The sequence below is a fragment of the Hyperolius riggenbachi genome, chromosome 5 (assembly GCF_040937935.1).
Source record: "Hyperolius riggenbachi isolate aHypRig1 chromosome 5, aHypRig1.pri, whole genome shotgun sequence".
NCBI classification, from domain to species: domain Eukaryota; kingdom Metazoa; phylum Chordata; class Amphibia; order Anura; family Hyperoliidae; genus Hyperolius; species Hyperolius riggenbachi.
The window spans coordinates 121,968,809-121,995,633 of NC_090650.1; the positions used below are offsets into that span (position 1 = coordinate 121,968,809).

At 43.6% G+C, this 26,825-nt stretch overlaps 1 protein-coding gene across 12 annotated transcripts in view; it reads right to left on the minus strand.

The window, feature by feature from the left end:
- GADL1 (glutamate decarboxylase like 1) overlaps positions 1 to 26,825 on the minus strand; it is a 437,687-nt gene that overhangs the window by 115,853 nt on the left and 295,009 nt on the right. For all 12 annotated transcript variants that reach the window (XR_011020806.1, XM_068236211.1, XM_068236209.1 and 9 more), the window contains one exon: positions 6,733 to 6,932. Coding sequence is in view for 11 of the 12 variants with exons in the window: in XM_068236211.1 (XP_068092312.1) it covers positions 6,733 to 6,932 (200 nt within the window). In the remaining variant the exon portion in view is untranslated. The remainder of the gene's footprint in view (positions 1 to 6,732; positions 6,933 to 26,825) is intronic.

Sequence of the window (26,825 nt, forward strand, 5' to 3'; positions counted from 1 at the left end):
GATTGATGTATACACATGCAAGATGTTTTAAAGCACTTTTGGCCTCCAATTTAGCATTCAATGTGATTTCTGCCCTTAAAACGCTGCTTTGCATCAAATCCAGATTTTTCCCCGGGACTTTTGGCGTCTATCCCACTCCGCCATGCCCCCTCCAGGTGTTAGACCCCTTGAAACATCTTTTCCATCACTTTTGTGGCCAGCATAAGTGTTTCTAGTTTTCAAAGTTTGCCTCCCCATTGAAGTGTATTGCAGTTGGCGAAAGTTTGCGCAAATTGAATGTTTGACGAACCTAAAATCGGAGGTTTGGGCCATCTCTAATCATCATTTGTTCTGAACACTTTGAAAAGATCTTTTAAATGTTCTATACTTGTAGGGATAGGTAGTACTTATGTGAATGAATGGTGCAGCCCATTGAAATACAACATATTTAATTGGATATTACTGCACTTCTGAATCACAAGTGCTACTGCTTTTCAGACTACTTGATTGGAGAGAAGAATTAAAAGCACTTCATCTGATTTAGCTACTGTAGATTTTTGTAGGATTCTGACCATATCTCTGTGATGAAAGAACAGTCTTGAGGAAAGGAGTCACATGTAAAAATGAAACAGAGACTGGTAGCTAGATGCAGAATGTAGTCCCGTGCCTGGCACAGTTGGCATGTCTCAGAATGGATTCGCAATCAGAGCAGCTAAGGATACAGTCAGGAGAAATAGTTTGATTCCTGCATATAGCACCTGTTTCTGAACACTGCTAGGACCTTTCTGGGTTTTAATGCAGATGCAATCAACTCTGATGACATACTATGACCCTAGCAAGTACTGCAGGCAAGCGAGGAGACATTTGCTTCCCCAAATGAAATGGCTTCCTAAAAGGGTAACATGGCATAGTCAGCATCTCTGAAGGTACCGTTATGTTTTGCTATTGAATCTCTAGCATGCATGTATTGATTATTGCAGCCGATTCATCACTTTGATCAAAGCTTCTGGACATCTACACCACCTAACATATCTGATTGATTAAACTTCCATTGATTTTGGACAGTTTATTGATCTGTTTGGATATGTTCAAAAGCAAGTGGAGAAATCTGTCCCCATGCAGATCAGTTGAAGTATCTTCCTAACACTGTTGTCGATCGTTCTCCAATAAATACAACAAAATACTGGAAGTAAATGCCAGGGAGGAACCCCTAATTAGGCACTCCATCCAGTTCCGTGGTGTTCTCCTGAAAGACACAGTGATCTTGACCTGACTTGAGTAAGCAGGTAAGACCCAACAAGTCAATGTTTAAGTTTCCAAAATGTGTTATTTTGAAATCCCATTCCTTATCTGAGGTAAGATTCTTTATTTTAAACAGTTTTTAGACTTTTTAGATTTTGAGGGTGCCTTTTCTTACCTGTTCCTCTGTGTGAGGGAGGTGGGGCAGGATTGGTGGGACATTGATGACCACATAGATTTAAAGGGACTCCGAGCACCTCTCTTGAGTATGTCTTTAAGCCAGATGACTTTCAACAAAGTCGTGCTATGACCCCTCTGAAGGAGCCTCTTGCAATAGCCATGTGTGTCACTTCCTCTTCCTGCTTCATTCAGTGATGCACTTCTCTAACAGAGAAGACAGGGGTAACCCGAAATTTATGACATAGCCACCATTTTTAAATTAAAATCAAAGAAAAACTATTTGGTGTAGAAAGGCGATTCAGGCATCAAATGAAAGAGGAGAGCACAAGCTACAGAAAGGTATGCGTCTTTAAATACTTTGCAGTACTGGTCGGAGTCTCTTTAAAGGCACACCCATGAGAGATGCTCTGAGTCCCTTTAAACAGCATCGAGCAATAAAGTGCTGGCAATTTGGTCAATGCTAGAGAGATTTCTATTGAAATCTGTGGAATTGGAGTTTGTCAAGTATTATAGGTATTCATCACTGTTTGATTCTAATTGAGGAGCGATCAGTCGGCTTGGTGTATTGTATTGGAGTTCACTCATGTAAACTGTAGTACTTATTCTTGGTCCTGTATTTTTTCTTTGTCAATATGCCACCAACTACTTGCTTCATTGACATTTTTCCCTCTTAAAATTCGAAGTGAAGTTTACCCTGGTAATTTGCAGCTACAGTATATGTATCACCTCTATATATACTGATGACTTGCACCTGTATTTGCTGCCAGCAGTTGCAATGGTGTCTTGTCTGTTATCATGGTGACAACACCACCATATAAGCGACAGTTTTCACTCCACTACATTTCTCTGTTAAAAGGGTTCCAATACCATTTAATTATCAATTTAAAACAATTAAGTGTATGAGTTACTGTTTATAGAGAAGTGACGGGAGAGCAAGATTTCCCAGCCATTAGTTTGTCCTGAGAAAAAGAATAAACATTTTCATAAGGGACAAAAAAAATGACACCTAGCCTAATAATTAGTCATCTAAATTAGAATTGTCACGACGGGTAGAAATCAATGAGATGTTAGTAATTGCAGCTTGCATTTAAATGCAATAGTATAGTATATAGTGAATAGTAAATATATATATAGTAAATAGTATTTTATGCTTGAGTTTGGGCCAATCAGATTCAGCAGGATGTGCATACATTTGCATGTATGCATTCAATTTGCATGCACAACACAATTATTAGGATCCCATTGACCATCTCTAGTGTTACGGGGCTAAAACATACTTGTAATGACTTCTCAGTTTGTAAATAGTCAGTGGTTGCCCATTGTAAAGGCAACATCTTTAGTACTAGCAGGTGATAAAGGTTGATTTACTGAGAGTTTTACAGCCAGTAGAAATTATATAGCTAGTTTTCCAGAATGCTCTGTATGAGAGAATTCAGCATAATAAACAGCCTAGGCTAAGCCTCAGTGGAAGGGTAGGATTTCATTCCAATATACTGTACAGCAATATATAGCTATAGTGTTTCTGATGCTGAAACCAGGATATTTAACGTAAAAGTGGGTATCCTGAATAATTTACTGCCAAATATTGTATGTCATTATAGTTCCTCTTTAAGTCATTTTTTTCTGCTTAACTATTAGTTCCTTAGTGCTAATCAAAGTACAGCAGAATAGTGTGAAGTTCAGCTCAGCAGGTTAGAACAGGATATCTGACTCAAGATGCAAATGCAATACATGATCCCTATGTGTGGAGGACCTGTCCTAAAACACTAACCATACTTCTCCCATTGACCTACAGCTGGTTTGTAGGTTGAAACTATGTCAGGGGAGGGGGGTCATATAATGGAGAAATGCAGAAATGTGAAGTTATCGAGGGCAATTCTTAGTAAGAAATATTCTTGAAGTTGATAACCAGTAAATGCTGGAAATGACTGAAACATACCAGTTTCTCAGTCTAAGATAAATTCTAGCTTAGGTGATTCACTAGGTATTCATTCCTAGTTTTCCCTATTTCTCATTGGGATTTATCCATGGAGTGCACCGAAGAAAGTATAATTGCTCTATTTCCAACTTTGCTCTTTACAGCTTTTAAACCATGTATCATCCTTTAATGTAATGTGACATAACACAAAACCTAATGTTCTTTTCAAAGGGTCTTTACAATCAAAAGTGATGTGTAATATGGGTAAAGCACAAAGGCTCCATGGTGTCTCATGACTAGCAAGACCTTCAGCAGTGAGGAGTGCTGTAATATCTCCATATATCTCTGCTCACCATGGCTGTATGCTCCATATTAGAGTTACACAATACATGCATATATTTAAATGGATTAAAGCAAATAACAGGGTATAGAAAGACTGTATGAAAAAAAAGCCAAATAATGTGGAGAAAATGCTAGCTCAGATATACAAATCTCTTCAACGTTTAGGAAGTACAAACCGAAAACTGAAATATCAGGTTTCAGTGTATTTAAAGGAGTACTGTAGGGGGCTCGGGGAAAAAAAGCAGTGGTGAGTAGCTGCACAACCCCTGATGAGTCATTGCATGACGAAACCGGTAGGGTGGAGCCAAGGCCGAAACACCAAGCGGGACACGGGGAAAGGGGATAGGGAACACTGCAATCCACCTGACCCAAAGATGGTGATATATACGCTGTTCTTATGTTATTTCATGTACGGGCATTACTGTTTTTAATGTTTTATTAAATTTACGGTTTTACATATGAACACTCCTATTTTGAGTTTCCTAGATCATGTCCTGAGCTTATAACCCCTGGTGACTACACTGTATTAAGCATCTAGCACTTGGTGGATTTGATGAGAAGCCTGCCGTGTTTTACTGCTGGTGAGCAGGGATAACTGGGGGGGAGGGTGCCTGAAGTAGGTGGTGTTAGGCCTCTAACCCTGGTTTCTTATACAAACTGCTCTTAGATTGTGTGTGTCACTAAAAAGGTGCTAATCTCTATTGTTGCTAAAACAGACTACACTATATATGTTTTCTGTTCATTAAGGTGCATTTATTTTGGTCAGTGGGCCACATTGTGAAGGACCTGAGGACTGAGCGTTGCGCAACTATAAGGGAATAATTGGATTTGATGGACATGGTAGTCTAAATAGTGCGTGTCACGGATGGTTGCGGGGCCGCAGGCGCGTCCTGTAACCGCCCATGAAGAAAAGCGATCGCACTCGATTCTCTGCATCGATTGCGCTTCAAATCGATACAATCTGGGTTGAGTGTGTAGGGGCAGCTGAAGTCTTTTTTCAGCAGAGAGATAGCACCAGCCCAACTGCTGGATGGCTCTTTTGATATGCTAATGAGCCTGGGCCCAGAGAGTCCCTGGCTTCAAGCTGTGCTGATGGCCCATCCATTTAGGTATAGACCATGACAGAAGCAATCTAGTTGGGAGAAAAGGCAGACCCTCTGGCTCCCTCCCAGCAGGGGAGCTGACACCTAGCTAGCTGCCCCAAACTTCAAAGAGCCTTTGCCTGGGAATGACCTGCTATCAATCCCAGGGGTATCTCATATTCCATAAACTGCTATATGTATCATATTTTCTGTGTTGCCAGGCTGGCAGACCCTCCAAACTAGCAGAGCATGCTTGGCCCTATCTGGCGTTGGTTCTGAGAACATTTCAGAACCTTCTGAGGTAAGGACTGCCCATTAGGCAGTTCAACAGTGCCCTAATGATACCACAGGGGTCCCACCCCTCATGTTTGGTATCAGGCTGCTGGGTACATCGAGGCAGACCTGAAAATATTAGTAAATCTGCCCTGACCTGTACGGTTCTGTGAGATAGAGCCCATATATGGTTAAGGCATGATTTCTGGTTCCCAGGACAAGGGGAGGACTCATCTCATGTTCTAAGGGGGTGTGGGGGCCCGCCCTCACTCCCTCCTACTGAATCAGGGGCATAAGAATGGCAGAGGGGCCAAACTCAGTGTCCTTCACCCTGAAAACATCTTGAACTCATCTTTGCCAGCTTGAGGATATGCTGGCATCCACCTGGTCTGAACTCTGAACTTTGATTGAAACCCAGAACTCTGATTTTTCCCACAAAAAGGACATCTTTCCAGGAACTAAGTATTTTTCTCCCTTCTTTTATTTTTTATACTGGCTATTACTGTTTTAATTAATTAATTGTTGATTTTAATAATTGTCTGTATATATTAATTATTTATATTGCGTGAATAAACGACTTTCTCCAAGTCCGTCACTGTCCGCTACCCTGCTTATCAGCACACACAGAACTGATCCCAGGTCTCTGAAGATACGCTACTGTTTGTTTGTTGTTGGCTAGACAGAATACCGTGTGTTTAACCGTTTTATTCTCAGGACTAGTCAGTCAGTAAATCGGGTCCACTGGCCCATACCAGTGGTGGTGGTAGATACCGTGGAATCCTGTGTACGTTGTAATTACCCGTGTCTCACAGGCTCCCTGCTGGTTTGTCTGCGGCTAATTCTTAACGGTTCCTGCACATTGACTGCGACCAGAGTTCGCACGATCTGTGCGCTGGCACCGTTTAGAAGGCTAAGTGCGGTCAGACCACTAGGGCTCCTGTGACAGTGCGCACCACTGAATTGTGAACGGTGGACTGTGTGGTAACTTGTGACTAAGGGGATTGTGAAGCGCAACCTGTGGGTACTGTATTGGACCCCAGCATTGGTGGTAGAGGGTGTGCCCAATTGTGCTGATGCCACTTTATCAATATTCTACCTATCAACCTTAGGGCCTGTACCCACTACACGCAAATTGGATGCAGAAAGGATGCAGAAAAACTGACTCCAATGAATGCCTATGTGAAAATCTGCATCAGAAAAATTGAGTTTAGTGAAAACAGGCCCATAGGCATTCATTGGAGTCAGTTTTTCTGCATCCATTCTGCATCCAATTTGTGTTTAGTGGAAAACCTTACCCAGGACCCAACCTGGAGGGTGACTCAAACGTACACAAATCACTAGGGCCAATCCTACTTGGAGAATTAGTCAGCTGCTGGATTAGTATGACTTACTGCTTTTGCAGTCTCTCCCCTTCCTATATATCCATCTGGCAATGCTGTTGAAATGTCTCCTCATATGCTAGTGTGGTATCATGGTGGACAGATACTTTTCATGGCCAACAACTGATTAAAGTCTTTGACAACCATTATACTTAGGTAAGTAATTTCTGTTTTACTTTAGTAGACTTGAAACCTTTGTGACAGATATTGACTACAGCTCTGTGTTCCACATAGAAGTGTTAAATACTGACATAAACTTGTATTGGGTAAAAGTGAAATTAATATGACTATAGTGCATCCCCATCGTACACTGAAAAAAACAACAACGTAACTGTCTTACATTGATAAGGCTAGAGCACGGTTTACTCTTTCTTCAAGCCCAATGGTCCCCAAAGCTTTCCACATCAACCAGAATTTGAATGCATCTGCACGCCGACTGCACTGAATAGATTTGTCCCCTGTGTCACACCGAACATCATAGAATTTATCCTGCTGGAAGAGGTAGGAGGCCTCTGCCGAGTGACATCGTTTAAGCAGGTCCTGGAGAAAAAAAAGAGGAAATTACAAATTACAATTACATTTGACAATGAATGGAGAAAAAAATAGCAAAGTAATTGTGCTCAACCTTTAGATGCAGATCAAAAGTGCAGAGTAATCATAAATTGCACAAAGATGTTACAAAAAATATATATGCAAAAACTTCAAAGAGAAGAATACACAAAGGATGTAAATTTGATCATCTTACCCATCTGAACAAACAAACAGAACATGGTTAACCAGAAGAGTCTTAACAACAGAGTCCAGTACTGCAAACGGTATATAAAAAGGCAGATTATAAAACCGTATGGATAAAAATACGTACCAAATATCAACCCACATGCAGGGCCAGTTTTAGCCCCAGTGGGGCCCAAGGGCAAAAGTAACTTGGGGGCCCCCCTAAAGTAAACCACCCCTGCCAACCACTGATGGAACTCCAATTCCCCCTTAGGTAGTCTCCGTCTTAGTATAGATAGCCAGGCATGTCCAAATGAATATGTAGCTCCCCCTCCCAATATAGGTAGCCAGATGTGTACCCCATTATTAAGTGTCCCCAAGTATAGATAGCCAGATGTGTACTCCATTATTAGGTGCCCACTAGTATAGATAGCCAGATGTGTCCCTCATGATTATGTAGCTCCCCTTGTAGTAGATAGCCAGATGTGTCCCCCATGATTAGACAATCCTCCCCTCCAAGTCCAGTATAGATAGCCAGATGGTAGGTAAATAGATCGATGTGCCCTCACCCCATGATTAGGTAACCTCTTCCTCCCCCACATATGCAGAGCAGTGAGGAGCAAGGCTACAACTCTCATATCAGCGTCGCTGTGAACTTCAGCAAATCTTCTCCACGTCGCACAGTCACAGCGTGTCCTCTCTGACTCCTCTCCAGCAGTGTAATAATGAGAGGCACCACTAGAAGGCAGCAGAGGAGACGCTAAACTGTGCAAAGTAGAGAAGACTAGTTGAACTTCCCGGGCTATGCTGACAGATGAGTTATACCAATGCTTTCTTTGTGCATCTCTACATATAGGCGGATGGGGGAGCACTATTTTTAAGTAAGAGATGCTTGGGGGGGGGGGGGGGGAGGCCTCTGGGGCCCAGGGGCAATTGCCCCCCTTGCTCATAGAGGTAGCCTGACAATATTGAAGCAAAACTAAACTTGCTTAGCATTTGCAGCTCTTATAAATCTTGTTAAAATGATCAAGGTTGTCTGTATTGAGATAGAAAACTTTATCCATAAACATCAAAGTATCAAAACGGTTTCACTTCCCCAATGACTTCAATGTATTTCTCTCAAGCAAAAAAGCATTTTCACAGAAATGCTTCTGTTTGATCGAAAATATTGTAAAAGGGAAAATCCCAATTTCTCTAAACTTTAGATGTTCAATGAAACATCACTGGATCCCAAAATGTGGCATTAGGTAGGTAGTACAGCATAAAAAGTATATTTATAAAGGTGAAAAACAGGCTGGTTACCAGACAAATGCCATTATTTCTTCAGAGTTTATTTTTTTTATAAAAGTACCAATAAGGTTAAAATGATGATTTTTGGAGAAGTATCTTAACATCTGAAAATACTATTATTTATGGTCACTTTTTTGCAGGTCATGATAACAGTGAAGTGGAGAATAGAACATACCCGCCTGCCATATAGATTGTACCTATGATAGTGGCAGATTCCACAGGAAATAGTGGAGATCAGGGGCGTTGGTTTATTTATAACTGTAGATGGTAAGACCTAAAGGCTACCAATACAAGTAAATGAGCATTCAGATCTTCATATTACTGTATATACGTGTCATTATAAAAGAAGCTGTCAAGAATTCAAAAAATATCAACATAAACGTTTATTTAATTTCTTGGGTCACTTTTTTAATAATTAGGCCCCTTAGTTTTCTTAAAGGCGCTTAAACTTAACGGATAACTGAAGTGAGACGGACATTGAGGATGCCATATTTATTTATTTTTAAACATTATTTTTAAACAATGCAAATTACCTGGCTGGCCTGCTGATCTTCTGCCTCTAATGCTTTTAGTCATAGACCCTGACCAAGCATGTAGATCAAATATTTGACTTAAAAAGGAACTCCAGTGAAAACAATGTAATAAAAAAAAGTGGTTCATTTTTACAATAATTATGTATAAATGATTTAGTCAGTGTTTGCCCATTGTAAAATATTTTACAATAGATTTATATTCTGACTGCTGGCAAGTGATGTAGTTGCTGCTTGCTGTTTTGGCAGTTGGAAACAGCTGTAAACAGCTATTTCCCCACAATGCAACAAGGTTCACAGACAGGAAACTGCCAAGAGTACGTACTCAGAATTTGTTTGTGGGAGGGGTTTCACCACAATATCAGCCATACAGAGCCCTCTGATGATCTATTTGTGAAAAGGAAAAGATTTCTCATGTAAAAGGGGGTATCAGCTACTGATTGGGATGAAGTTCAATTCTTGGTCGGAGTTTCTCTTTAAGTTTGACTGCATTAGCTGCATGCTTGTTTTAAGGTGTGCGATTCAGACATAGGAATGGTTGAAAATGCTGATTTACGATTCTGCTGTAATTTCCGATTTCCACCAATTACCGGCAAATTACCGAATTCACAGTTTTTTAAATTCCTTTTTCCAATTTCTGTTGTCCAATTTTTTTTCATTCCCTGTTTGGCCAATACCCCCGGGTTGACTTAGAAGTATTGGGCCAATCAGAGAATACAGAATTTTACAGCGGTAATCGAAATACCATGGAAAGTTTAGGCCAATCACAAGACTTGGGAGTACTCGGTAGTATCTGAGTCTTGTGATTAGTCTAAAATTAAAGCAGTAATCCAATCTTCACAGAAAATTTCTGCATTTCCTGATTGGTCCAATGCTTCCGATTCCGTGATTGATCGGAAATGTGGAAATTTCAATTCCGCGCAATCTGAATGAGCATCCCTCCCTATTCACACTCTACTGATGCATGAAAGACAGTGGGGTAGCAATACGGGTTACAGAGGTTGCGACCGCATCGGGGCCCTTGGGCCAGAGGGGCCCCATGGGGTCCTCCCTCAAACACAGTATTAGTTCTCTATTGGTCCTGTGCTGGTAATAATCACTTCTATAGATGCTCTAAATACTTGTAATCATTAACAAGCTGTTCCCCATCCCCTTCCTGCACCTCTGACACTGTGGTTGTCCTTGGCAGGTTTCGGTGCACCGTATCAATTGTTATGTATAGAGTGCTTGGGGGGCCCCCATGTAAAACTTGCATCGGGCCCATAGTTCCTTAGCTACGCTACTGATGAAAGACCAGCAGGATGCCAAGCTACCAGTGGCGTCGCAATAGGGGGTGCAGAGGTTGCGACCACATCGGGGCCCTTGGGCCAGAGGGGACCCAAGGGGCCCTCCCTCAACGGCAGTATTAGCTCTCTATTGGTCCTGTGCTGGCAATATTCACTTCTATAGATGCTTTGATGCTTCCTTAGGCGGCAAAAGTCTGGGGGCAGCACCAGACAGAAACAGGAAGTGAAGAGAGTGCCTGGCCAACCTATACTGGGGGCAACTGTACCTGGCTAATCTATACTGGGGGCAGCTGTACCTAGCTGCTACCAATACTGGGGGCACCTGCACCTGGCCACCTAGCTATACAGAGGGTGTTTTTGGGGGGCTCACTTCAACTATAACGTGCGGTGCAAATTTTTGGGTGCTGTGCAATCATTGCAGCTCAGGAAGGGGTGGCGCATCCTCACAAGTTTGCCTCAGGCAGCAAAAACTCTAAACCGGCCCTGGTTATACAGCGGGTTGGAGGGCTGGCCGAGCAGCACAGGTGTGAACCAGGTGAGTGCGGAGAATAATGCTATTGGCAGGCGCTTGGACGAGCAATCTGTTAGGCTGTTTGCTGGATGATTGGCCGAAAGGAGTCAGGGGTTGATATACATACTATGCTATACACAGGCTGGTTTCATCTAGCGTACGGACACAGCTTAAAATTGGTAATAAAAAGTTAAAATTAAAATAAAAAGTGAACCAAAGATTTGGTAAAATTAAAATTAAATTCAGGGACATTTTAACAAATTGAATTTGTATGATTCTTCCTGAATAAATCAGGTCCTTAGTTACAATACAAACTGTAAACTCAAGCTTTTACCATTTAGGATTGCTTTGTAATTATTTTAAGCCTGAGACTCATAACAGCTTAGTCAACTAGTACATACAGTAGTTGTGACATATATAATAAGTTTAGCCAATGTTCTCCATTATTATGCTTGAAAGCCAGCTGCTGCTCTTGGCATTAATGATCATATGCTACAGAATGACAAAGTATGCTATACATTATACTTTACTCTTACTGTTATGAATAATGACAACTGTAGCAGATCCTTTTGAAACGTGATAGGGTTTTTTTTCTCCCTTATATTTCTATAATGATTGCTGCAGTCCCCAAAGAATTGCCATCTGTTTTGAATGCCTTTTTTTTAATACTGTATGTTCTCTCCTTTGCACATTTTTTTTGCTATAAAACATGACAGCATTTCAACAGTCTATTAAATACTGACAGAAAAAAAACAATTTAATATGTTTCAAATGCTAGACAAATTACATTTTGCTGTGTTTTGGATGAAAAAAAAAAGGCTTTCATTTTCTTTACAACACACTTCCAAAAATTGAACGTTTGAGGGGTAAGATAGAATGAAAAGGCCACACCAATGGAACCTCAATAGAATTGTTTGGATTACTAACCTTTTATAGTACAAAGGAGTGTTTTGAGGACAATGTGTTTTGTGGTAGAAGCACAAGATTTATTAAAATGACCTATAACAGCAATTAGCAGATGTGTAAAGGCAAATGTCATGTCTAAGAATTTCTGTTGTAAGAATCTGTAAGCGTATGGAGTGAAAGCCATTGCACTGCTCAGTCTCAAAGAGTTCTGTAATGAAAAAGTAGATGAGTACATCAATCCAGGCATGAGCTTCCGAATTCCGCGGAAGCTAAAATACCGAAATTCCGCCGGGTTTCCGCATTGTTCCGCAGAATCCGGAAACGTCAAACCGGAATGCGGAATAATGCGGAATTCCGGCAAAATCGGAATCGGAATGAATTGACCAATCAGGAGATGCGGAATAAGTTGACCAATCATGACAACAAGCTCATGGACGCGAAATTCCGCCTGGGCGCCACCCCCCCCCAAACAGTGCGCATATAAAAAAACAGCATTTCTGTAAAAAAAGGCTGAAATTTAGGAAAGTACACTTTTCAATCACGTTTCCGTAATATACAACAACTTTATTGACAATAGACAACATAGACACAATCATTCGAAAATTACGGAACTCCGGATAAAAATTACGGAAAATACATGCGGAATACTGCGGAACACCGCCGGAAAGTGCCGGTATGCGGAATTTTGGTATGACGGTATGTGGAATTGTCCCGGAAACGGAAATGGGCTCTTCTGATCATGCCTGCATCAATCCTGTTCTCAAAAAACAACTGTATCAACAGACTTTACAGAGCAGGGCTCATGTACTCAAAAATGCATGTTAAAGGAATCCTGTCAGGAGCATCGTAAAAACAGCGCTGGAGATTTGGGCGCAGCCATAGGCAGTAATAGGAATGACGGCTATAGGGGTACTTAGTAATTTGGGCACCATTAAAAGACAGAGCACACATTACTATACAAATACTGTAATTCAGCCGCCAGCAATAGGTGGAAGCCAAATTACATCTTTCCCCACTAGTAATTAATGCCGCCGGGACTTTTGCAGGAACACGGTTAGACATTTCTCGGCTTTACCCTGCACCAAAATCTCCCGAGCGGCATAATAATTTGTGTGCAATCTGCCATGTCTTTCACCAGATAAAGTTTAAACCCCTCCATTCAAATTTTATGATCACTTATCCCCTCTCCCAATAACTTTTTCTGGTGTGCTGGGGGATGTGAGTGATTGGGAAACTGTAGTGGCAACAGTAATCCGGAGGGTCTGTACCTCCTTGATCTAGAGTGAGAAGGTGACCCAATATCAGTGAGAGGGGATGGAGCTGGACCCTGCTCGCATGCTGTAGCTCTGCATCCTTTCACACGCGCCAGTGTAATTTCATTATTACGTGGCGTTGCATAGTATTGGAAGAGGTCAAAGTGTCAGAATAGATCTGGCAATGACGCCCACGATGCATCCATTAATATTTACATTATGTAGAGCAACGACAGAGGGTGGGGCTGTAAGGATCCCTCTTGTTGGTTGCAGCAGAGCTCCTACCTGTTTGTCTTGTCTGTGTCAGTGTGGATGTTTGCTATCGCTGGGCAAACACTCCTCCTGTCTGTCTGTTCCTACTAGTCCTGTGGACGTAACTATAGGCTGCGGTTGTTATTAGTTATGCTCTTACTTGTTTGTCTTGTCCAAGTCAGTGGGAATGCTTGCTATCGCTAGGGCAGCAATTAGATTGGCAAGCATTCAGCCTGCCTGCCTATTGTCTGTCTTGTTACCCATTGTGCTGGGCAGCAGAGGCTCAGGGCTGCATTCGCCCTGAGCAACCATTGAGTCTTGTTTATTTGTGGCGGTTATCGGAAGCTCAGAGCTGCGGTGGCTCTGAGCAATTTTGCTCCCTTGTCCATAACTCCTTGGGGAATCTATGTAACCTCTTCCACTATCTAGCAAGAAGGAAATTCTCTGCAGCACTATCAATGTGTGTGCTAGGACCAACAAGTAATGTATAAAGGCAGAGGAACTAGGTCCTTTTGAAAACAGCACCACACATATACAATCGTCAAAAATATGCAATTTATTCAGTACAATACAACATCACTATACGCATAAAAACAATTAAAACATAAAGCCACCTGTATCATCAATAATCATGGAATAGCAGCGCTCAATGGATCAATATGTATATATATTAATAATAATAATAAACCTCAGGGGTGCTCATGAAAGAGCCACCCGCTGGGTATGAACCCTGGTTAAATTGATAACCAGTACACAAGTAATAAAGTGCAAGCTGTCCTAATGACAGTAACCCCTAATCCATCTGCTAAGTGCTATCAATATGATGCAATGTGTCAAAAAGATGCAATATGATCAATCATTCCTATGTGAATACACAATACCTGTAAAGCTGAAACACATTCCCCAGCTCTTGATAAAGAAGGAATTCCCCAGCTCTTGATAAAGCGGCGTAATAGCCGCGGAACCGGTGGAGACATCCGCCTGGGGCCCTTCTTCTCCTTGCCAGCCTGATGTTGCGCTCTCATCCGGATAAGTATATTGCACATGTGTCCTCCGTGGTTCTTGTCCTGTATGCAGTATCATAGTCACTTTTGAATATTAATGTGTTTCAGCTTCACAGGTATTGTGTATTCACATAGGAATGATTGATCATATTGCATCTTTTTGACACATTGCATCATATTGATAGCACTTAGCAGATGGATTAGGGGTTACTGTCATTAGGACAGTGTGAGGAAACGCGGAAAAGCCGCCGTCTCTCGAGGTGAGGCGGCTGTTTCCGCGTCCAGCATGGCGTCACAACGCGGAAAAAACGCCGCATGCCGCATGGGCAGTGCGGCGGAATCCGCATTGGTAACGGCGGAATCCGCATCAGAGGCGGCCCCCGCACTAGATACATTGCATGACAGTACTGGTGTGGCTGGGACTGATAGTCCACCAGGATTCAGACTTACACGCGCGCGAGCACAGAGGCAGAGTTTAAATAGCAGTTAGAAGGGTGTCGGCTGACCAGCTGGGTCAGCTGACAAATTCCACTGCTCTCATTGGACCAGCAATTAGGGAGGTCCTGGAAAGGTCCTAGAGTATATATACTGCTGGTTGTTCACTTGCTCTTTGTCTGGCGTGCGATCACATATGTCGGAGCACTCAGACCTGTAGTCAGATCCTTAAGTGTGCCGGGACCAGCTGGAGCTGTAATCCTACACTTAGCTAGATTCTGTTGATAGCTAAAGTACTAGTTTGATTGTGATTATATGTTATGACTTTTGCCTGCTTTGACTATCCTCCTGAACTCTGATCTTGTACCTCGATATTTCTGATACTCTGTTGCTGAACCCCGGCTCGTTCCTGGACTCTGTTTCTGCCTCCTGATTTTGTACCCCGATATATCTGATACCTCGTTGCTGAACCCTGCCTGTACTTTGACTCCGCCTTTGCCTCCTGATCTTGTACTTTATCTGTCTGTGTGTGTACGACCTGGCTTGTCCGACCTCGAGAACCGACCTTACCGTTAGAGGCGGTTCCTCGCTCTGTTAGCGATCCTTCCTCCTGAGGGTCACTTTCAGATATACCTTCCTACTGTCAGTCTGACTCCTCCCGTCTTGGAGAGCTCAGGTCTGCGGAAGGAATCTGTGCAGTACTCCTTGCTGCATTGAGGCCTTGTCCTCTAAGTGTTACTGTTACACCAAACACTACACTCTACTCAGGTGAACAGAGGTTAGTTTGTATATCGGATTATCGGTGAGACTGCAGATCACTTATAATCTGGTATATATCTGTATTTCCGGTGATACTGCAGATCACCGGTAATCAGATACTCTCTGCGCCCACCGATCGTTACAGAACGCCAGACCAAAATACAAAATGGACGCAAACACTGATTGTCTGGGTGTACTTGCCGCTTCGGTGGACAACATCAATCAAGTACTGGGCACTCACATAACTCTTATTGATGCCCTATCAGGGTCTGTCCAAACCCTCCAGACATCAGTGGATCATGTGCGATCCTCTCCTAGCTCTGACATACGTATGCCTGTACCTGAAAGCTTTTCCGGCCACAGATCTGACTTCCGGAATTTTAGGAGTAGGGTGTTGTCCTATTTTGAGTTGAGACCCCAATGTTCGGGTACTGAGACCCAGAGGGTCACGTTTATTAAAACTTTGTTGTCCGGCGACTCCCAGTCTTGGGCGTATAGCCTGCCCGCCGGAGACAAAGCTCTTACCTCTGTAGAGGAATTTTTTAAAACTATGGCGGTAATTTACGACGATCCGGACCTTGCCTCGACTTCTGAGCGGAAGCTCAAGCTTTTGCGTCAAGGCGAAGGTCCGGTCGAAGATTACGCGGCCGAGTTTAGGAGGTGGTCAGTTACGGCCAGGTGGGACACCTATGCCCTATTAGATCATTTCTTGTCGGGGCTGTCCGATGAGGTCTCTGATTTGATGTTAAGCCAGCCCGAGCCCAGAACAGTCGATGAGGCCATCTCAGCGGCCATCCGAATCGACCGCAGGCTGCGCTACCAAAAACAGACCAGGGGTAGTTCCCGTCTCAGAGGGGTATCTTACACCACGGTCCCAGTGACTCCACCTACTACTATTTCACCTTCTCCTGTCGTGCCTCCTTCCGAGCCGATGCAGATTGCTCGGTCAAAATTAACCCAGGTAGAGCGAAGACGGAGAATGACCGAACAGCTGTGTTTGTACTGCGGTGAAGGGGGGCATATAGTACAGAACTGCCCCAATAAGCCGGGAAAACACTGTCGCTTAGCAGTGGTGGGGGGTAACACCCTGGGCGTCCGACTTTTACCCCTAGAAGAAAAACGATTGCTTCTTCCCTGTACCGTTACATGGGAAGACAAGACTGAGGTCACGGAAGCCTTTATCGATTCAGGCTCCGCGGCAAATTTTATGGATTCGGAGTTTGCTAAGAGATTGTGTATTCCGCTCACACCAGTACAACCACCCATCCAGGTTACGGCAGTGGATGACTCTCCTCTGCAAGGGAATCACCCACTGTCTCAGACACCAGAGGTGGGGGTCACCATAGGGGTACTGCACTGGGAAAAGTTACAGTTCTTTGTGTTGCATATGACAACCTCCACCATTATACTCGGCATGCCATGGTTGCACCTTCATTCTCCACACATTGATTGGGCCACCGGCCAACTAATTTCTTGGTCAGCACACTGCTTTCAGCGATGTTTAGGGAAGGTGACATTGGGCCAAACCAGGGTTCATGTTCAGGGGGTACCTGAGCAATATGTGGAATATTCTGATGTATTCTGTCCCAAGGCTGCAGACAAGTTACCCCCACATCGCTCTTTCGATTGCCCCATTGATATACGTTCAGGTTGTATGCCCCCTCGGGGTCATTTGTACAATTTATCTGGGCCAGAGAAATTGGCTATGAAGGAATATATCCGTGACAATTTAGCCAAAGGCTTCATCCGGCCGTCCCGATCGCCTGCTGGAGCAGGTTTCTTTTTCGTTAAAAAGAAAGACGGGGGCCTGCGGCCCTGTATTGATTACCGGGGACTAAATAAGATCACGGTAAAGAATCGCTATCCGTTACCCCTGATAGACGATTTATTTACGCAGGTCACCGATGCTAAGATCTTCTCAAAGCTGGATTTACGGGGCGCGTACAACCTGGTGCGCATTAGAAAGGGCGATGAGTGGAAAACGGCCTTTAACACGCCAGACGGGCATTACGAGTATCTGGTGATGCCCTTTGGGTTATGTAATGCCCCGGCCGTTTTCCAGGAACTCATCAACGAGGTCTTCAGAGAGGTGTTGGGGAGATTTGTGCTGGTCTATCTAGACGATATACTTGTTTTCTCCAACAACCTCTCTGAGCACAGAATACATGTGAAATTTGTACTCAACAAATTAAGACAAAACTCACTTTATGCTAAGATTGACAAGTGTATTTTTGAAGTCACATCTGTCGCCTTTCTGGGGTACATAATTTCCACCACGGGCCTGTCTATGGACCCCGCCAAAGTCTCAGCTGTTTTGGAATGGCCTCAGCCGGTTGGGTTGAAGTCTTTACAGCGGTTTTTAGGCTTTGCGAATTATTATAGAAGGTTCATAAAGGGGTATTCAACGGTTATCGCACCCCTCACCTGTCTTACGAAAAAAGGGGCAGATACCACCCACTGGTCTCCTGATGCATTAAGTGCTTTCTCCACTTTAAAAGATTTGTTTTGTTCCGCACCCATCCTGAGACATGTAGACACCTCTTATCCTTTTATTGTTGAGGTAGACGCCTCGGAGGTTGGGGTAGGGGCTGTGCTGTCTCAGCGGTCAGGCTTGCAGGGAAGGCTACACCCTTGAGCGTATTTCTCTCGTAGGTTCTCTCCGGCAGAGAGAAACTACGATATAGGCAACAGAGAGCTCTTAGCCATTAAACTTGCCTTTGAGGAGTGGCGTCACTGGCTGGAAGGAGCAGAACATACAATTACTGTATACACGGATCACAAGAATCTAGAATACATCGAGGGGGCTAAGAGATTAAGTCCCCGTCAGGCTCGATGGTCTTTGTTTTTTTCGAGGTTCAGGTTCATAATTACGTATACCCCGGGTAGCAAGAACATTAAGGCAGATGCCCTGTCCAGATGCTTTGAGTTGGAGACAGCACAGCCTTCTGCCCCAGAGACCATTGTCCCACAAAATTTGGTGCTGGCCGTAACAGAGACTTGGGAAGACTGGACAGAGACCTTGAGTCCTTTTCAGCAGGATGTCCCTGAGGGGAAGCCTGAGGGGGTTTTATTTGTGCCTCTGCCATTCCGTCTCCGGGTGCTACAGATATTCCATTCACACAAGAATGCGGGACATCCTGGGGCATCTAGAATGCAGGATCTTGTGGCCAGGTGCGCTTGGTGGCCGTCTCTGGCAGCCGACTGCAAAGAATTTGTTAAGGATTGTGCGGTATGTGCTAAAAGCAAACCCTCCCGGCTGGCACCTGTAGGGAGGTTGCAGCCTTTACCCACCCCGAATGAACCATGGACCCACTTGTCCATGGATTTTGTGGGTGAGCTTCCCAGATCAGAGGGCATGTCGATCATTTGGGTGGTAGTCGACCGCTTCAGCAAGATGGCCCATTTTGTGCCCTTGAAAGGACTCCCCTCGGCCCAGGAATTGGCCGACTTGTTTATCAAACACGTGTTCCGGTTACACGGCATTCCGGAAAACATAGTGTCCGATCGGGGAGTCCAATTCGTATCTAAATTCTGGAGGGCATTCTGTCATCAAATGGGCATGAAGCTGTCGTTTTCATCGGGCTGCCACCCACAGACCAACGGTCAGACGGAGAGGGTCAACCAGTCGTTAGAGCAGTTTTTGAGATGCTACGTTGCAGAGGCGCAGAATGACTGGGTCAAATTTCTGCCCTTTGCAGAATTTGCACAAAACAATTTGAAAAGTTCTTCCACTGGATTTTCTCCGTTCCAGGTTGTGTCTGGAAGATTGCCCAAATTTTCACCGTTACCAGTGGCCTCCACTCCGTTTCCAGCTCTGGAGGCTTGGCAAAGGTCTTTTAAAGACATTTGGCGGACGGTGAGAGACAGTTTGGAAAAGGCGTTTCTGAGTCAGAAGGGTCAAGCTGACAAGAAACGGTCTTTGGAGTGGAGATTCCAACCAGGAGACTTGGTTTGGGTATCCACACGTCACTTGGCCCTGAAACAGCCCTCAGAAAGTTGGGTCCCAGGTTTGTCGGGCCTTTCCCGATAGCCAGAAGGATCAACAACGTCACTTACGCTGTTGATCTTCCCGCTAGCATGCGTGGGGTAAGGTCCTTCCACGTATCCCTGCTTAAGCCAGCAGTCCATGTGGGTCCCACTCCTCCTCCTCCTGTGTTGGTGGATGACCAACCTGAGTACGAGATAGAAAAGATTTTAGATTCACGCGTTGTACAAAACTCGGTACAATATCTCGTACATTGGAAAGGGTACGGCATTGAGGAGAGACAATGGGTACCGGGGAGTCGCATGCATGCGGACGAATTAAGGAGGGAATTTCACGCCTTACATCCCGAGAAACCTGGTAGGAGTTGTCCGGAGTCCACTCCTCGGGAGGGGGGTACTGTGAGGAAACGCGGAAAAGCCGCCGTCTCTCGAGGTGAGGCGGCTGTTTCCGCGTCCAGCATGGCGTCACAACGCGGAAAAAACGCCGCATGCCGCATGGGCAGTGCGGCGGAATCCGCATTGGTAACGGCGGAATCCGCATCAGAGGCGGCCCCCGCACTAGATACATTGCATGACAGTACTGGTGTGGCTGGGACTGATAGTCCACCAGGATTCAGACTTACACGCGCGCGAGCACAGAGGCAGAGTTTAAATAGCAGTTAGAAGGGTGTCGGCTGACCAGCTGGGTCAGCTGACAAATTCCACTGCTCTCATTGGACCAGCAATTAGGGAGGTCCTGGAAAGGTCCTAGAGTATATATACTGCTGGTTGTTCACTTGCTCTTTGTCTGGCGTGCGATCACATATGTGGGAGCACTCAGACCTGTAGTCAGATCCTTAAGTGTGCCGGGACCAGCTGGAGCTGTAATCCTACACTTAGCTAGATTCTGTTGATAGCTAAAGTACTAGTTTGATTGTGATTATATGTTATGACTTTTGCCTGCTTTGACTATCCTCCTGAACTCTGATCTTGTACCTCGATATTTCTGATACTCTGTTGCTGAACCCCGGCTCGTTCCTTGACTCTGTTTCTGCCTCCTGATTTTGTACCCCGATATATCTGATACCTCGTTGCTGAACCCTGCCTGTACTTTGACTCCGCCTTTGCCTCCTGATCTTGTACTTTATCTGTCTGTGTGTGTACGACCTGGCTTGTCCGACCTCGAGAACCGACCTTACCGTTAGAGGCGGTTCCTCGCTCTGTTAGCGATCCTTCCTCCTGAGGGTCACTTTCAGATATACCTTCCTGCTGTCAGTCTGACTCCTCCCGTCTTGGAGAGCTCAGGTCTGCGGAAGGAATCTGTGCAGTACTCCTTGCTGCATTGAGGCCTTGTCCTCTAAGTGTTACTGTTACACCAAACACTACACTCTACTCAGGTGAACAGAGGTTAGTTTGTATATCGGATTATCGGTGAGACTGCAGATCACTTATAATCTGGTATATATCTGTATTTCCGGTGATACTGCAGATCACCGGTAATCAGATACTCTCTGCGCCCACCGATCGTTACAGACAGCTTGCACTTTATTACTTGTGTACTGGTTATCAATTGAACCCGGGTTCATACCCAGCGGGTGGCTCTTTCATGAGCACCCCTGAGGTTTATTATTATTATTAATATATATACATATTGATCCATTGAGCGCTGCTATTCCATGATTATTGATGATACAGGTGGCTTTATGTTTTAATTGTTTTTATGTGTATAGTGATGTTGTATTGTACTGAATAAATTGCATATTTTTGACGATTGTATATGTGTGGTGCTGTTTTCAAAAGGACCTAGTTCCTCTGCCTTTATACTCTTCCACTATCTAATATCACCCAGCTACATAGTCTAATAGTTGTCCTTAAGTATTAGTGGATCAGAATCAGAGGATCACAATCCAGGTGCAATAGCCAATGCCATGTAACCACTCAGTCATCTCTACTTGCAGCATGCAAATTAATTGCATACTAAGAATGCAAACATATGTGCAACACGGGTGCTCTTTAATATCTGCTAATATTTCACATTAAATGTCTGTCTGACACTGGATACGCCTCCTAAAATGGTAATACAGATCTAAGCTCAGATACGAAGATATGAATACTAAAAGACAGCTCTGAAAATGCCAAGTGGCACTTTGACTAAGAAATGAAAATGAGAAAGCCTGTACTGATTATACGGAAGAACAGGCTCACCAAATATAATTAATTCATACAAGTCAAGACTTTTTTATGCTCTTTGATAGGTACAGGTTGATCCAGGTAGAAAATTACTTTTTTAGTAGCACAACTGCAGCTCTTTAAAAGACAAGCAAATCAATTTGTTTATTCTAAGGGAACTTTATGGTTCCTTAAACAAAATAAAAAGAAAGAAGACAACAATACCTGTATTCATTAAAAGTTCTCCAGGAAGAGTTTAATGCTTAAAAGTAAACAATCATAAAATGAAAGCAGGAGGCTAAAATCAAAATAAAATAATAAACACCTATATTGTGTGGATAAGAAAAGACACAAAAATCATCGGATCCATAAAGGAAAAATATGATGCTTAATGTACTCCTAAGCAATTGTGTTCACCTGTGAACTGTGCAGTCACTCTTAGGCCTTAAAGTGAATGGAAACCGCATTTAAAAAAATTAGATACTTACCCAAGGAGAGGGAAGGCTCTGGGTCCTATAGAGCCTTCCCGCTCCACTCCTGGTCCCCTCATTCCAGTGCTGGCTCGCCCAGTAGCAGTATTTGACTAAATTAGTCAAATACTGCTTTACCAGGCCGAAGGAGGCTTCAGAAGTCTTCAGGGAGCCCGAGTGCTCCTGAAGAAGGGCGGCCCTGTACTGTGCCTGCGCAATCATGCTCTCTTGCACACTCACGCCTGTGCATCATGGAGCCGCACGTCTTCGGGAGGACACGGCTCCTGAAGACTTCGGAATACCCTTTCGGCGGGGGATTGAAATGGGGGGGGGGGGAGGGGAGGGGGGAGCCAGCACAGGATAGAGAGCACCGAGAGAGGAGACAGAAGGCTCTATATGACCCAGAGCCTTCCCTCTCCTTAGGTAAGTATTTGCTTCATTTTTTTAAAATGCGTTTCCTATTCACTTTAAGCTGAATACTCACCTGCAGATGGATTAGGGAACGCTTCCCTGTGAAAGAGGTTCCCTGATCTATCTTCATGCCTGCGGGAACATGCGACATCACGCGACGGAAGTAAATGAAAGTTCAAATGAACTTGGCACTTTGTGCAGGAGTCGTTAGGATCTTAAAGAACTGATCCGCCATGCCAGTCATCATTGATGCACGTTGAAAAGCGTTGTTTGCCTAATCGTGCGCCTGTTCCCACAGTGGAGCACTGCCCATTACTTTATTAGCACCACACTTAGTTACATAGTTTGGTTGGAAAATACATCTGTCCATCAAGTCCAAGTGTTACCAGGATATAGTGTGCATTGCATGGCACCAATAGAGTAATGGGCGGTGCTCCCCAGGCATTAGACTATTAAAATTGTCACATTCTGCCTGCAAATGGCAAAATTACCAGCCTTTCTTGCCTCAGAGTCTCAGACCCATTGCTGCATATGGTTCCTTCAATAAACAAAACCCTGCTGGAAATCTATTTTCTTTCTGTCTCCTTCTCAGCTTTCTTCTCAGCATTCAATTTAAGCATCTGCCATTTCAGTCCTCTCTTGAAAAAGGAAATTATCACTTGTTACGAGATCAGGTGAGTACTAACTGTGTTGCTTGTAAATTTTCGCCAATGTCATTTTCGCATTGAAAATGTTATCTTCGATTTAGAGAAAATATTTGTCAAAATACCGGTACATAGTATTTTCGTAATATGGTCAAATAAAACAAATTTTTATTTCCAAAGCAAACATTTGTGGAACGTGCAAAGATCATTTATTTCAGCGCAAAAATGTGCAAAAAAAGTAAAAAAATCACAAACTTATTGCAAAATGATTTTCAATTACATTTTCACTCGAAAGTCAAATTTTACATTATGTTTGCAAAAATGTATGCGAAAATTCATCACTAAGTGACCTAACACAGAAATTGTATTTACAGCTAAAAATTTGCTAAAAAGGGGTTGGAGTCTTTTCCTGATGCAGGATCCAAATTCTCCTCGCATGCTCTTTCAGTGCATGGTTTCTTAATTAAAGTTGGGTTTGTTTACAAGGTACTAGGCGGCCACGGAGTGAGCTTTTAGAGGGTGGCAAACGAGACCGGAATAGGACAGAGGCTGTGATGTTTGTCACAGAATTCAGTTTGGAGTATAAGAAAATCTGACATTGTGAGAAAATATCTTCCTGTACTCTCAGACTCACAGATTAAAACAGTCCTGGACAAAGGGTGTTGCTTCTCTGCTAGAAGAGCATGGACGTTGGGGTCTACGTTATCTCCTAGCCTTTACCAGCCTCCTACTTCAACACGTGCCCTCATTTGACTCTCCACAGTGGGCTCTTATCCCTGTGGTGTCTCTACGTGTCACAACTGTAGATGCCATCAGAGGAGCACCTCTATTCTTTCTTTTGCAGCAAACAAATCTTACCCTATTAAACAATATATCAATAGTGATACCAAATACACTAGCCATGTTATCTCATGTACTATTTGCAGTCTGCAACACGTAGGCTGCACCAGGGGCATAACTACAAATCACTGGGCCCCCCTGCAAAACTTTGGATGGGGCCTCTATCCCCCCCCCCTCACTTTCTACACAGGTAAATTGTGAACCAATGTTCTTCAATTGGCTAGGGCACGCTTGAATGTATTTTCCCCATGCAGATAACAGTCAGCAGTGAAGCACTGCACAGATTTTTTCTATCAATTACATTAGCCTCTGTGATAAAACGTGCATGTTTTCACACATGCAGACACACATGGTGTACAGAAAACACATACAGAAAACCATCAGATGAGTGTGCTTCTAGCCTCAGCTTATTACACTCACTCTGTCCATCTTTCATGGAGCAGAACTGGCTCTGCTGACTTCTCCAGCATCACTACAGTACACAGCACTTGGGCAGGAGTAGAGAGGTTGGGGTCTGGGCCTGATACACAAGACCCTGTGGCACACTGAATATAGACTAACTACAAATCTTTGTTTGCAAAACCTTCTATGATTCCTTATCAGTGGCTGAGCAGATGCAGTTTTAGAACGATTGTGCAGAGAGCAGAAAGTTTTTTTCTCTCTGTGCCCTTAGTTGTCAGTCTCTCAGGACAGAAAAAAGAAACTTCTCCCCCCATCTGGCCCCTTGTTGCTTCTGGGCCCCATGCAGCATACCTTGCAGTGTCTGTTGTTACGCCCCTAGGGTGCCCTACCCGCAATCTTAAGATAAAATTGGGGAAAATTATTGTGGTGCAAATTGGAAGACTTTTTGTAAAATTGCGGTGTCGAAACATTTTGAAGCACATCACAAGGGTGACATGGCTTCATTTCTTTTTCAAGGAGTTGAGATGAGAGGGTGTGTTGTCCTATTAGCGGCGGTGATCTCCAGAGACTTCTACTTCAACCAGAGGCTTTCTGGATACATTTGATGGGCACCCGTGCCCCTGCAGGCCTTAAAGAGGAACGGAACCAAAAAAGTCACTAAATTGAGCCTCCTTATCCCTTTGAAATTAATGATTAGACACAAAACACTTGTGAAGGGCAATATAAAAGTAGATATATTTGTGCAATACAACTATGAATAAAAGAGAATGGCAGGCTCCATCTTGCAGCTCTCTCCCTCCATCTTGCAGCTCTCACTCCATGGGAGGTGCAGAGTCTGATTCTGTGGGCGGTATTACAGTTGGAGTTAGACATGCCCATTCACGCCCACAGAATGAGATTTACAGCCCAGTGTCATGAGGTCGTCATCAGTCGCTCCGTTACAGGAAAGTGACACACGCCTTGATAAAGTATTATTATTTTTTCTCTAACTATGCCTCCTGCAGTGTGAGATCTTGTGCTGTCACCATGTAGCTCTCTCCATTCGTGTTGTGCCATATCATGTCCTGTAGTCATGCAGCTCTCCCCTTTCGTATCCTGTCTGGCAGAGGTAGGGGGGTAACACTGCAGAGGGAATCCGCTCTTAAGTCAAACACCCCCCCCCCCCCCCCTTCTGCTCCTCGTAGGTGCCTGTCGTTTTTTTTTTAGTGGACATGTGGTCAATTTTATAAAGAGTGAAGCATTAACAGTGAAGTATATATATATATATATGTTTTTTTTGGTAAAACCTGTTCAGTCTTTTCTACACTGTGAGGTGCCAAACCTCTCTTAGTGTGTATGTGAATTGATAACGAGAGTGGGTGATTGTGTATCTAAAAGGGTTTTTTTTGGGCAAAAAATTGTTTTTCCTGAAATTAGGAAAAGTGAAGTAATATCAGTGAAGTATATGCGTGCCTGTCATTTTTTTTAGTGGACATTTGGTCAGTTTTATAAAGAGTGAAGCATTAACAGTAGTGAAGCATGTATATATATATATATATATATATATATATATATATATATATATATATATATATATATATATATATATATATATATAATTCTGCATTAGGCATTTGCCTAATGCAGAATTATTAGGCAAATGAGTATTTTGACCACATCATCCTCTTTATGCATGCTGTCTTACTCCAAGCTGTATAGGCTTGAAAGCCTACTACCAATTAAGCATATTAGGTGATGTGCATCTTTGTAATGAGAAGGGGTGTGGTCTAATGACATCAACACCCTATATCAGGTGTGCATAATTATTAGGCAACTTCCTTTCCTTTGGCAAAATGGGTCAAAAGAAGGACTTGACAGGCTCAGAAAAGTCAAAAATAGTGAGATATCTTGAAGAGGGATGCAGCACTCTTAAAATTGCAAAGCTTCTGAAGCGTGATCATCGAACAATCAAGCGTTTCATTCAAAATAGTCAACAGGGTTGCAAGAAGCGTGTGGAAAAACCAAGGCGCAAAATAACTGCCCTTGAATTGAGAAAAGTCAAGCGTGCAGCTGCAAAGATGCCACTTGCCACCAGTTTGGCCATATTTCAAAGCTGCAACATCACTGGAGTGCCCAAAAGCACAAGGTGTGCAATACTTAGAGACATGGCCAAGGTAAGAAAGGCTGAAAGACGACCACCACTGAACAAGACACACAAGCTGAAACGTCAAGACTGGGCAAAGAAATATCTCAAGACTGATTTTTCTAAGGTTTTATGGACTGATGAAATGAGAGTGAGTCTTGATGGGCCAGATGGATGGGTCCGTGGCTGAATTGGTAAAGGGCAGAGAGCTCCAGTCCGACTCAGACGCCAGCAAGGTGAAGGTGGAGTACTGGTTTGGGCTGGTATCATCAAAGATGAGCTTGTGGGGCCTTTTCGGGTTGAGGATGGAGTCAAGCTCAACTCCCAGTCCTACTGCCAGCTTCTGGAAGACACCTTCTTCAAGCAGTGGTACAGGAAGAAGTCTGCATCCTTCAAGAAAAACATGATTTTCATGCAGGACAATGCTCCATCACACAAGTACAAGTACTCCACAGTGTGGCTGGCAAGAAAG